Below are 14,188 nucleotides of genomic sequence, written 5' to 3'. Positions count from 1 at the left end.
CAGATGGGAGACAGAGATATTGCTTAATTCTACCTTTCTCACTGTACTTCATAACTAGTTACTGCTGGAATATAGAAACTTTGTTGAATTTTACATTAATGTTTTATAATCAGCAACTTTACTTATTCTTTCATTCAAATGAATATTAAGCACCAATTAAAAGGGACCGTGCTACGCAATGTAGATATAATGTTAAACAAAATAGAGATATCTTGGCCTCACAGAATCTAGAGACCAATAGTGGTGAATGAGAAGCAAATGTCAACTACAATACCTAGATAAGTCTGCAATGTTTTGATAAGAACCACACTGGAATAAAGAACCTCATAACCCATACTTACCAGTGACGGTCTTCATATAATAAATGATGCCTAATCAAAAGCTTGAGAGAGAAAAGGAGTTAGGTGTAAGAGAAGGTTTTGAGGTGGTAGGAAGAGGGATTAGGCAATGAAAGGATAGTGTCTGAAGGTCTCAAGCTGCAAGAACTTAAAAAGCACAGAAAGAAGTGAGAACAATAAGGGCAGAGAATATTGTGTGGAAGTAAAGGACATGAGAAACTACCATAGGTATCATATCATGCAAAACCATAGGTACCATATCAAGCAGGTACCGTATCATGCAAAACCTTTTAAGCGAGGTTAAGAAATCTGGATTTTATCCTCCACGCAATGAAAAGAGCCACCAAGGTTCAAGTATGTGACAGACATCAAAAGAACTGCATTTTAGAAAAAACTCGGGCTCCTCAAAGTGAAGTGAAAGAATGGCAAAAGTAATACAGCAATCCAAAGGAGAGTAACTGGTGCCCTCATGTATAGCAGCAGCCACTGGGATGAAAAGAAGGGATGATTTCCAAGAGTAGAATCCAGCCCACATCAGTTTCCTGAATTCCAGATTGAATATCTAAGGGCCTACTCTCAACATCATCTCTACTTGGATGTCTGGCGGCCACCTTCACTGAAACTGAAATGAGCAGAATATGGGCAAAGGGATACGAAGCAGCAAAGTTTTCTGAGAGACAAAACAGGATTAAAAACAAACAAAAAATAAAAAACAAACAAACAAAAAAAACCACACACACACACACACACACACTAGAAATCAGATGATCACTCTATTAGCCAAATAAACTGATTTGGATAAAACCTAATAATAAATAATAATAAGTATACAAATAAATAATAAAATATATAAATATAAATATATAAATAATAAAACCTAATAATAAATTTGGATAAAACCATAATAAAATGTGAGATTGGAAAAAAAACAAAATGAAGCCAGGTAACAGACTTCCTCAACTCAGTGTAATACCAGTGAAAATGTTTATGCCGAAGTCCTGATAAAGCAGGATCCAAATGTTGTCAGCAACAATAAAGATGCATTCAAGAGGTATATGAACAAATGAGGATGTTTAATGGAAATGAAGTTCATACACAAAATCTTATTTCATGTAGCCATGGTGACATCATTTCTGTGAGCTACTAGCCAGGACAGAGTGTGGGGTCCTGCAGGCAACTCGGGCTGGGCGTCTCTAACCAGGTCCTGCGTCTCCAGCCCCACCATATACCCACCACTGAACCTCACCGCGGCTTACATCCCTCCTCTAGGACCTGGGGATACTGGACCTCAAAGAAGAGGTGTGAGAAGGAAATAGAATAATAATGACCTTCCCATAACCTTCCCTCAGCCTTCACAGTGACAGGGAAATAAGAGACAAGAATCAGAGGGCCTTACTAGAGTTCATGAGCTGACAGAGGACATTTTGGACTCATCCCATCCACTGGTAGAGCTCTTCTTCTAAGGCTATTATAAAACACACTTTCACTAAAAAAAGACTCGATTTTCTCAAGATGAAGCTCTGCATCATAAAGTCAGACTATTAGTGCCGTCTATACTTGTGATCTAGCTTTTCTGCCATTAGGTCTGTGTTTAATCTTATTTCCTAGAGATGTTGTGTAAGAAGCCATTTTTCCAGCAGAAGATTAATACTGTTCAAAAACGGTTCTGATCACTAACACAGCATATGCCGCATTTTATGAGGATTTTATGTCAGAATGAAGTCAAAGATGACAAAACTTTCTATGTTGCCAAGAGCCATGAACTGAAAAAGTCTTTTTTAATTACATTTTCTCTTTATTCTTTTTCTATTTTCAAAGTTTCAAAAATAGCAGCAAAATTATATAAAGAATCTCCTTTCAAAATCTTTGCTTTCATACTAAATTTTCCATTAAAAATCATAATTCCATGGTACATGGTTATACAGTTTATTCCAGTTCATTTTCCATTATGTTCTAATCAGAGTCATTAAAAATGTGACTTTTTTCAGGAGTAAGATTCTACATATTCTATCATATGTTATCTCACCACTGCAAAAACTTCTAGAACATGCAGTTCTAAATGCGTAAGTAGCTAGTGGAGGCACAAAAGGTAATAGCACAGTTTTCTCTTTCCATAATGGAATATTCTAAATCAATGAATGCTACTAATAATTGTTTATTCTATTTTTATTGGTGCTTCTTGGTTAAACGTAACTCATGTCAGTATGTTTTTAAAATACTACACATTTCAATTTTTTTCTGGTATTCATTTGGCACAAATGCTATTAAATTTTATGTGTTAGATGTTCACAATAAATTACCTTTGTTCATTAGATTACACTAGCCTTGAGAGGATAAAAAGAAGTGTCCCCGATTAAATAAGCATTCTCTGGGACACTGAGAGAAGCCAATAAAATCAACTCAGCTACAGAAATAAAGCAAGCACATATCATGTATTTAGGAAATGACAACAGAGGCCTAGCACAATCTTCATATAAGGCAAAAGGCAGAGGCAGAAGACATCCATAAACTACAGATTCTTTGCAATAATGGCACTTGTTTTTCTTCTAGCTTTCTAACTGTTGAGGTTCTAAGATGCTAACAGAGAGTATCAAGATTTTATAGTGTCCAGATTCTAGAAGAACCATCTGTGAAGTTTTGCCACCTCATTTCACTGATGAGGAAGCCAAAGCACAGAGTGTATGACCTACTTGCCCACAGTGACACAAAGGGCGAGGCGGCGACCGGCCCCCTTGGGGGACAAGGAAACTGATTGCCACACTACAGGCCAAGAGCAGCCAGGGGCAGGAATGTCCACGTGAGGAAAATGATCTGCAACCCTGCACATAAGCTTCGCATTGACACTTGATAGAATTTTCCCTTGTATTACATGCTCACTGGGAGAGAAAGCAGGAAGGTGAATGGATCCAGGGGAAGAGAGAGAGATGCTTCGTTTCTTGAGCACAATGAGCAGGATTTAATGCTATGGAAAAAATGTACAGTTCCAAAGGGAATTCTTAATTTCACCCATCACTACCTCTCTTCAAATGGTGGTTAACAGAATGTGGTTCAGTTATCCAGCAATACATTTTGAAAGGAATATATACCTGGAAATCTCAAGGGTCAGAATTTGAGAATAATCTAATAGCTGGGGAAGGAAAATAGATTTTTGAGAGTTACTACTACTGGTGGTTGTGATAGGAGAATATTTTTCAAAGAAGATTTAGGCAGCTTGAAGGCAGAAGATATGGAATACATAGAAGAAAGCGCAAACTTGGAATGAATTATTTTTTAAGTTGGCAATACCCCGTTGGCAAAATGTCAAAGTAAATGCTTTGGTATTGAAAACCATAATTGTATAAATAGCTTTAGTCATATCTGATCTGTCAAACCCAGTTTTAGTATTTCTAGGCACATAAATGACTATGAACCTAACTACATAGAAAATAAACAGAGGAGAAACAGGCTATCTTCCTACTCAAATATTAATATATGACTGCCATAACTAATCAGAGTATTTTACTAGAAAAGAGATGTCTGCTTGGCAATTCCAGACTAAGAATGATAGAATAAGAAGAGTGGATAACACGCTAACTAAAATTTTGTGGAATAGATTATTTCAACTAGAGCAATCATCAAAAGTATAGCAAACAAATACATATTTCTCTTTATATGACATTCTATTTCAGTAACCAATGTCACAAAACAAATGGTCTTCAAGGACTTTTCTCTACAACTCAAGCCCTCTATGGACAGGGAAAAGGATTTCATTATTTCACAAATCTTTCATTAAAGCTGTATCATTTTTTTTTTTAACAGTTACTACATGTACAAGAGGAACACTAAGGTATGGGGAAAAAGTGAAAAATACACTTCAAAACTATAATGATCTCTACCTAGTTGACCTAAAATTTGTTTCCCCCTCTTTATTCCCATAGACAATAATAAGCCAATTGAAGAATGTTATAAAAACTGCTCCATTTCTAAGGACACTTGTAATCATAGAAATGAGCAATTCTGCTCATCTCAAAGGTATTTACACCACAAACTAAAAGAACCACATTCTTGAGGTCCCCTTATATATAAACACCCCTTCTTAACCAAGATTGAGATAACAGAAATACAGGAACTCAAACCAAAGAAAATACGAATACCCTTCAAATTCACATATTCAACAAAATGTTTAACTTAACAAGCCATGCACTGGGGAGAAAAATAACTGATTCAGTTAGGTTTATTTGTCATGTACATATTGGTATTAAATGTTATAATTAAATTAAGTTACAAATTGCGATGAACTTTGATTAAATAGACCAAAGGTATCCTTGAAGAAAATAAAGAATCAGGAAAGAGTTAAAAATTCAGTTTAAAAAAAAAATTAAGGCCTATTGTCACATGATCTTTCTTAGCTCATCACGATTCATAAAAACATCTCTCAGCGTTTTTTGTGTTACATATCCTCAAAATCTCCCAACTGTAAGGAACTGCTCCCTAGGAATTATTCCTGGATGTTACTGTTTCCCAGTCATGGAATACTACATGTACTCATAATACATAATTTTTCTACTAGCTATTAGTTTTTGCCAGTCCAACCTACTCCCATGTACCCTCCAGCAGATATTAGAAAGTAAAAATATATCCCTGCTAAAAGAAATTACAGAGCAAAGACTCAAAAAGTTAATGCATGGCATAGTAATGCATATATAAGAAAATGTACTAAAGGGGGGGAAAACCTATTATAAAAAGAATGAGAACTCAGTAAAGGAGGATTAAATCCGAATGAGGACAAAGGAAATTCAGGATATCTAGCATGTTGTAGAATGGAAAGACTTAATAAGCCAACTTATTAGTATTTGTACACACAGTGCTAAGCAACTTGGGAATAGAAAAAGTAACAATAAATTGTCTTAACTAATAGGTAAGAAGCAATGCTGTACTAAACTGTGAGCAGACTATCCCTAGAGTATCAGACAGAAAAAACAAAGACAGAATTTTATCAAAATGGCGAGAGTGATTATCTAAACCTTGATAGAAGAAATGTGATCAGACATAAAAATGACCATTATTCCAAAATAATGAGAAAGAATTTCAGGGGTAAGCAGCAGACTTTTACGATGATCTTAATTAGACTCAATGACAGCATGCTTGTATTCTTCAAGATTTGTGTTTTTGCAAAAAAATGAATCAGAATGTAGAGCATCAATGCATATTTCACATTAACATTTGTTTTAGTATTAGAAAAATGAAGTTTTTACCCTACCCCTATCATAAGAACCATGGACTTGTCTTAACTATGGGCTTAACATTGCCCTAGGAAAGAAGTATATACATCATATCTGATCAAAGAATACTTTAGGGGCACCTGGGTGGCTCAGTGGGTTAAAGCCTCTGCCTTCAGCTTGGGTCATGATCCCAGGGTCCTGGGATTGACCCCCAAGTCGGGCTCTCTGCTCAGTGGGGAGCCTGCTTCCCTCCCTCTCTCTCTCTGCCTGCCTCTCTGCCTACTTGTGATCTCTGTCAAATAAATAAATAAAATCTTTAAAAAAAAATACTTCAGAGTGGTTGTGTGTGAGCATGTGTAAAAGAGGAGGAAGTAGAAACAATACCTAGGTATCTATTCGACTCAATTATTTATTACACAGCCTTTATCATATGCCTTTCTGGTAAGTAGTTACTCTGTCCCTCTGATAATCATGTTCATATCTCTGAGAGCTCAGTTGAAAATTCAAGTCATTTCTCCAATGTCTCAGTTATTGAATCTTTATTCCTCTGTGATCAAGGGTGCTCCAAGCTAGTATTCCAGAGCATTCTGGTCTCCAATTGGTCTACCTTGCTAGAGTTCCATTACTTGCCCGGTCTGTTTTCTAGAATCAACTAGTGCTCTTTTCTATCTCACAACCACTTGAACTTAAGATTTTTTTTTAATGTGGGCTTTTGGTACGTATCTACGTTATCATCCCTTCAAGCTAGATCTCATACTGTGTAGATCTTATATAGTCATACAAAACTCTTGGCTCATGTTCAGACCTCTTTTCCAGTATATCATTCTTCCTATATGCAACCCAAATGTCCCTCGTGTACCTTCTACCTATAAGGAAGTGGTTAAGGAGGACTAACAGAGTTTGTATAGACTAGGAAGATGGAAATGTTTTTAAAAATGACCTTTGCATGAGCAAGAAGGGAATGGGGGCTGGTGTTTAGTGAGTACAGAGTGTTGGCAGGGGAAGATGAAAAAGCTCTGGAGATGGACAGTGGTGATGGTTATGTAACAATATGAATGTACGTAATGCCTTAGAACTGTAGACTTAATATCAACTTTTGTATCAATACGGATAAGACTGGAAGAGATTACACTGAATGAAATAAATCAAGCAGAGAGAGTCAAGTATCATATGGTTTCACTTACTTGTGGAGCACAAGGAATAACCTGGAAGACATTAGGAGAAGGAAAGAGAAGGTGAATTGGGGGAAAGCAGAGGAGGAGACAAACCATGAGAGACTGTGGACTCTGAGAAACAAACTGAGGGTTTGGGAAGGGAGGGGGTTGGGGGGTTAAGTGAGCCTGGTGGTGGTTATTACAGAGGGCACATATTGCATGGAACACTGGGTGTGGTACATAAGCAATAAATCTTGGAACACAAAAAACTAAATTAAAAAAAAGAACTGTAGATGTAAGCGTGCTTTAAGTGATAAGATTTTATGTTAACAAAGCATGAAAAAATATAGAAAAAAAGTAAGGCTGGACTGGCTGGATTTCAAACCACTTTTTTTAAAATAATATGAGTTTGACCTCATTTTGCTTTAAAAATGTATGTAGGGATTAGGTGATTTTTTTTTTAAACAAGAAAACAATAAATCTTAAGTGACCCTCAATCTCAAATCAGATCAAACTGGGATCATTTAAAATGTGTGTGGTCTTTCTCAAGATCTGCTCAAGGACAGAGATGGTGCTTCTTCAAGGCACAGTGCACCTCAAACATGGACTCCAGTCTGATTGCTCATGAGATGGTACAGAAAATGCAGCTCCAGAAGAATCGTTTTTCCTACCTCAGTCTGGATTACCTCTCCAAATTGTTTAAGAACCTTACTTCTTGGCTATCCATGGTCTCAAGAACCTAATCCCATTTCCAGTTTCTCCAATGTCACAGCCCGGCTCTCAGATTTCTAAGACTATGGCCACGTTGGTCAACTATTGTCATCAGGGAGGATGAGCGAGAAAGCAAGGGTAGTCTTTAACATGGAAAGCAGATCATAGCTCCTCTCTCCCCCATCTTCTTACTCCTCCACTTTAAAAGGTTCAGCCCCTTTTGGAGTGTAGCCCCCTCATCTTTTATCTCTTTCCCTTTTCAAAAGCTGCCACGGGCAAGAGAGCCTGACATTTTCCATCACTGAAACCAACCCTTTCACCTCCTGGGTCTTTGCCCCACATAAGTTGTGGGCACATGGAGAAACTATCATATTGCATTCTAGAAAAAGAGGCAGTCTTTAGTATCTGCAGACAACCATGTTAACAATAAATGGTGCTTTATCTTCCTTTGTTGTGGATCACTAGACAGGTATCTTACTACGGAAAAAAGGAGAGCTGAATCAAGACAGGATTTGAAAAAGTCCTGATGTTTTATAATCCCCAAAACCCCCATGAAAACTCTGAAGAATTTAAGATAAGCAACATTTCCACCTCCTTCCTAATGTCCATATTTAAAGTTACAGGCTTTGTATAAAACCATCATTTTCCAGTATCTTCCAGCCTGCCTCACAAAAACATCATATCCTGAGCATACTAACCAAACAGACTATGAAAAAGAAGAAAGTACTTAACAGAACCATTCTGTGAAAGGAAAAGGGAAGAAACTTTTTATTAATGGGAGTGCAATAGCTTAAATCCTATTAGAAAATTTCACTTTAAACTCAATTACTTCACATGATTTTGGGCCACCTGACACTTGAGCAGAGAAGCATTAACATCTTAGTAGAGAACAATCTTTATAGGAAATGAAATATCCTTTACTGTAAACTACCCAATCTTACTACTTAAAAACTATCTCTGGTTTAAATGTTTCACGAAAATGTCAAACAGTAAAAATTAAGGTTCAAAACACATATACCAACAAGCCAATACAGAACATAAAACAAAATACTAAGAATATTTTTGACATCTAGGAACACCCATAAATTGGGGACTCTGGTGCATGTCAAAATATCAAAACTTTAAAATATTTTAATAAATCATATCATTTTCTTATTATTTTACTTTTTTTGTTTACCCAAGAAACATGGAATCCATATTTCAAATGATTACTTGAATTTCTCAAAGTTTCAAATCCTTTCTCTCCCATTAAAATGAATAGTAAAATATCACCTAATAAAGATCTTATTTTACAGTAAAAAAACTGAAGCAGAGTAGCGAAGAGTCAGCAAATGGACATCAGAACTCTAAACTCCCACTTTTGTGCTTTTTCTCTGGAAATTGATCATCTTGGCCATTCAGAGCCAATGTGGACATCAGCAGAAACTACAAATGTGAGGACATGTGGGCTGAATGGAATTAAAGGAAGAATGACTAAGATTCATTCTACCCTACAGAGAAAGTAGAGCCAGATAATAATTGGAGATGATAACTGAAGATTATTATTTTTTTTCTATCCAGAGATTTTTCCTATCGCCTTGCCATTTCAGGATCAATGGCATTTATTTCCTCCGGGGGAATGATAACGCTTAGAGTAAGATGTCATTCCTCAACATGGAGTGTAAAATTAGGTTTCTGTTAAGGTCTACGCTGAGCCGATGGCCTTGAAAGCTATGTGGTTCAATTCAGGAGCTGGGTACTTACAGGGAGAATATGCTTAAATGAGCTCACCATGTTTTCTTTTACTTAAAACAGGACAGGATCCCACTGCCCGCACTGCAAAGGAAAGATGCAGAAGAGAAGGTAAGGACAGAGTCTCAGGCATAAGGAAGACCAAGAAAAAACTTGCAGAAAACCAGAAGCAACAGGATCAGAATTTAGACCCAACCATAGAGGCTGTGTTCCCTTCCTCCTCCCACACATAGGAATGGGCTGTGGGAGAAAGATCTGAGGTAAAAGACGATGGAATAGAGTTTGGAAACCTAAGAGCAGAGGGTATTCGTGCCCCGCCTCCTATCTGGCTCTCCATAGGAAGAACGGCCTTCAACCCATATGCCACAAGTTCTGGAAAGCAAGTGCAGTGCACGGCACGTTGAGACAGCAAGTGCACCTGCCTACAAGGCTATCCTGTTCCATAAGTGGTGAATGGGAGATGTGCAGGTGCTCATGGGTCAGGAGACATGTTATTTTCAGAAATACAGGCTATAGTACAGTAGACTTTACAAATAATAGAGACTCACATTGGATAAATTCCCCTACAATTCCAATAGGAAGACATATACCAGCAGCAAATATGCTATCGAAATTTTACAAAGTCAATGAGGACTGCAAAAACTCTTCTCAACATGCATACATAAAAATGTCCCAAAGGAATATGACCTACAACACATGCATTTCTATTGACTTACAGAATACTTGATATCAAATGATTTGAAATTTAAAATCTTATTCCTGTACTTAGTCCTCTTTATTTGGTTACTTGATACTCACAATGCTTTCTCAGCTTTTCACAAGCTCTCCTTCTAAAGCCTGAGGAAGATATATGCAACTTTCACTTCATCAATTACTTATATCCTCACACTTGAGCAAACATTCTTCAGGATAACCATTACGCAGACTCCCTTCATTACAAATGGGGGTCCCTTCTGATCACTGGCACCATTTGGAATAATTAACTATCGAATATACTGCTTTCTGAATGCAGTTTACTGAATTAATGGAACCCTGTGTATGTAATATACTTGACAAAAATTTCTTTCACTTTGGAAAGCTAAGGTCATTTCTAAGCGGTGACTGTTTAAAAAATCAAACAAATGACTCACATATCTTGTTACAATTTTTGAGATTCATTTACATTGACTAAGGCAAAGTCACCTTTTACTTCCCGGTTAAACATATAAAACACAGAGTTTAAAAAAACAGACAACTAAGCATAAAAATCCAGCTAATTGTCCTATTATGCTGAAAATGTTTTCTAGGAAAAAGAATTTTTAAACATCACTGTAAAGTGATTCAAACAATAAAGCAAATGTTCCTTTACCCTACTAAATTTTATTATAAATATTCCTCCAAAAAAAGAAAAAAACCTACTGGTAAAAATAGTTACTAGTAACAAAAGCTATTGTTGGTATCTTCTAAAAAGCTACACATAAAATATAAATATACATATCTAAGTATTTATGTAAACACAAACAGATGTATATACACACATCCAAATATACGACTTAAGGGTTTTTCCTTTTTAATCAAATAAGCTTATATCATATATGTTGTTTTACATTTTATTATTTGATATAGCAATGAACACTGAATATTTTTCCATGTTCATATGTATGGATCTACCACATTCTTTAAAAAAGCTTCATAGGGGGCGCCTGGGTGGCTCAGTGGGTTAAGCCTCTGCCTTCAGCTCAGGTCATGGTCTCAGTGTTCTGGGATTGAGCCCTGCATGGAGCCCTGCATCTGGCTGTCTGCTCAGCAGGGAGCCCATCCCCCACTCCCACCCCCCCGCTGCTTGATGCTCTGCCTACTTGTGATCTCTCTGTCAAATAAATAAATAAAATCTTAAAAAAAAAAAATAAAAAAAAGCTCCATAGTATGTCACCCATGTACCCTATTTTACCATAATTAACTATTCTCCGTAATGATTATTGAAGGTGTTTCCAAATTTTTGCCATCAATATTATTACAGTAAACATTCTTGCAATGTATTTTTCCATATGTATATAAGCCTTCATTGAATCTCCAGTGTAGTATGCCTAAGTGATAATCTCATTCCCTTTTGAGAAAAGATATGTGATCAAGCTTACCATCATTACTACCGTTCTTCCTCTACTAAGCCTAGATACATGGATTTTAAAGTGATTTTCCCAAAGTTTATTTTGGTAGCTTAGTTCTTCATTTTAATGAAGATAAGTAGCTGTAAAAAATCTCAAATATTTAGAACTCCCATTTTCATAGATATGGAACTGAGGCCCAGAAAACTGCCCCTCTCCAAGGCCAAAGAACTACCTAGTGGCAGATTCAAGATTAAAAACCAGATTCTCAGTTCTAGGCTATTCTCACTGTACCAAACTCCGTTTTTGGAAAAAGGACACCCAGGGCAATGAAAGTCCTGTCAGAGCAATGAAAACAACTAGAATTGTAATCCTTATCAATACAGAGCTCCTCCAAGGATAGGACAGGCTCCTTTGTCACTGCAAAGACTATTTTAAGCAATTTCAATCACTCACTCATTCATAAGGCACTGAGACATCCAAGGAAGGATAGAGAAGAAGAAAACATAATTCTGGTCCTTAAAGGATTTCAATTAAAACTGGAGCAGTAATAGGTACAAAGATAAAAATTATATAATAGTAGAATCATTTATATAAAATGAAACATTTTAAAGGGGTCTTTTGAGAGATAATCCGTCAGAAGCCCACTGAAAGAGTTTACTGAAAAATCAGTCAATTTTTGAGTGACTGAAAGAAATGAGACCAATTAAGGGAGACGACGCATGGAGGTTCAAAGAAGCAAAAAATATATCTGGCTAGTCAGGAAAATCTTCGTGGAATAAGCGGTTTGAGGTGTGGGCCTTGAAAGCTGAACAGGAGACAGGATTAGAACGCAACCCTCTCCTCTCGCTCTGAAGAGTCACTTTTTAGGTGTAAATATGTGAGTTTATATACATATATACAAAGAAGTAAACTACAGTTCTAAGTTTTTTTTTTAATGTAGAAAAAAATCTTAGTATAAACATAAATCCAAAAGAGAAGAGCTTCCGTCTTTTCCAGTCTCATTCTACACAAGGCAGTTGAAGAACAAAAGGGTTTATTTCAAGAATGACCATCACACATGAACTCATCCTGCATCTCTGAGATACAAGGCAAACCAGTCCTCAGAGGGAAGTGGAATTCCAACAACAGGATTTGGAGAGGGGAGCTGAGACATCTGATTTCTACTGTCATCCATACCTTGTATGCAATAGGATTTTGAAATTTATTGAAATACATCTTTATTTGTTAAAGCATAGTTAAGTCAAAACCGCTATGTTTAACACCAACTTATTTCAAATAACTTTCTTATGTGTTAGAAAAAAGGGGCTTCAGCCATCCAAAAAAAAAAAAAAACTTGCCATTTGCAATGATGTAGATGGTACTAAAAGGTATTATGCTAAGCAAATTAAGTCAATCAGAGAAAGACAGTTATCATATGATCTCACTTGTACATGGAATTTAAGGAACAAAAGAGAGGATCATAGAGGAAAAGAGGACAAAAGAAAACAAGACAAAATCAGAGAGGGCGAGAAACCGTAAGAAGCTCTTAGTCATAGAAAACAAACTGAGGGTTGTTGGAAGGGACGGGGGTCGGCGGAATGGGGTAGTGGGACAATGAGCATTAAGGAGGGCAGGTGATGTAATGAGCACTGCATGTTCTAGAAGACTGATGAATCACTGACCTCTAAACCTGAAACTTATATTATATGCTAATTAATAGTATTTAAATCAAATTTTAAAGATGAAAAAAAGGGGGGCTATAGTCCTTTACACCATCTTTTAGAAAGGAGAGAGGCAAAGCATCTATAAAGAACATGTCCTTAGCATCACTCATTCTAGGCTCATAGCAGACCACTGTGTAGCCTTGTAACATCACCTACCACCACATCCAGCAGGTCAGCAATACCTTCTAGGTCCTGTGCCCTGGGACAGCAGACACAGCAATGGTGTGCTAAATCCTCTGATGAAACCATGCCTTCTGTAGGATTAGACTTCTCTTTTCCTTCCTGCTTTCATAAACCACATTCACCCTCCCAAACATCTCAAATGTTGGCCTAAAGCTTTTCCATTACCATCCAGACCTCAAACCCCATCTCCTGCCTTTCTCCTCCTTATATAATAATGCTCCAGCCACACTGAGTGTCTGAAGGATTCTAGATTACAAATTCTTTCCAACCTAAGGGACATTGAACATGCTGTTTCCCACATCTGTAGAGCTTGTCCCTCAATTCCTCGCTTGCCTGGCGAATTCTCAATTCCCCTTCAGGTCTCCAATTAAACATCAGAGGTCTTCGGTGACCAGCCTCTTCCATGTAGCACCTATTACCATAACTTGCTCATTACTTGCTGAGGACGTTAAAAAAAAAAAAACCACAGTGTTGTTGTTGTTGTTGTTGCTGCTTTTCTACCAATTTATTTTCTACCCTCGCCATTTGAAAATCCACTACAAGAAGTCAAGAATTCTATTTGTCTTGTTCAGCACTCCCTTCCAGAAGCTAAGACAGTACCTTTCAGGGTAGGGGCGTCTGAAATGTGTCGTTTGGCTGACTGGCTGGTTGGCTGGGCTGCATGATTTGCCATGACTGATTCAATAACCAAACCAGAGCCTCTGCCTGCTGATTGATGGCAGATAACTGCAATCCTAGGCATAGTATTAAGAAGTAGCTAGCCTTGAGGGAGTATGATTTGTATATCCAATTTCACTTGCTGACAGAAAAAAAAAAAAAAGCCACACGAGCACTAAGTCTTAAGCACTTAATACAATAGGGATTACGGAGCTCCAAGGAGAAAAAGTCCGTAAGCACAAAGCTGCTGGGCTAGGAGATAAGGAGGCCCTCTTCTGCAGAGGAGTATCAATATACAGGATAGATATGGGAACCAGTGCCAAGAGCTACAGGTGGGTATTCCTGTCCTGTTTCCTTCAGATTTCAGAGTTAAGGCAGCAGTATTTTCCATAACAATTATGATTCCTTTTATCAGGAAAAACC

At 37.2% G+C, this 14,188-nt stretch overlaps 1 protein-coding gene across 4 annotated transcripts in view; it reads right to left on the bottom strand.

Annotated features, from left to right (window-relative positions):
* Positions 1–14,188, bottom strand: part of DIAPH3 (diaphanous related formin 3) — a 501,032-nt gene that overhangs the window by 277,135 nt on the left and 209,709 nt on the right. For all 4 annotated transcript variants that reach the window (XM_032836998.1, XM_032836999.1, XM_032837000.1 and 1 more), the window contains one exon: positions 9,175–9,219. In XM_032836998.1, coding sequence (XP_032692889.1) covers positions 9,175–9,219 — 45 coding nt within the window. The remainder of the gene's footprint in view (positions 1–9,174; positions 9,220–14,188) is intronic.

Source organism: Lontra canadensis, unplaced genomic scaffold (assembly GCF_010015895.1).
Source record: "Lontra canadensis isolate GAN:19392208 unplaced genomic scaffold, GSC_riverotter_1.0 scaffold95, whole genome shotgun sequence".
Classification (NCBI taxonomy): Eukaryota; Metazoa; Chordata; class Mammalia; order Carnivora; family Mustelidae; genus Lontra; species Lontra canadensis.
The sequence above is the reverse complement of the archived record's forward strand: the minus strand, read 5'-3'. Positions and strand labels throughout refer to the sequence as shown.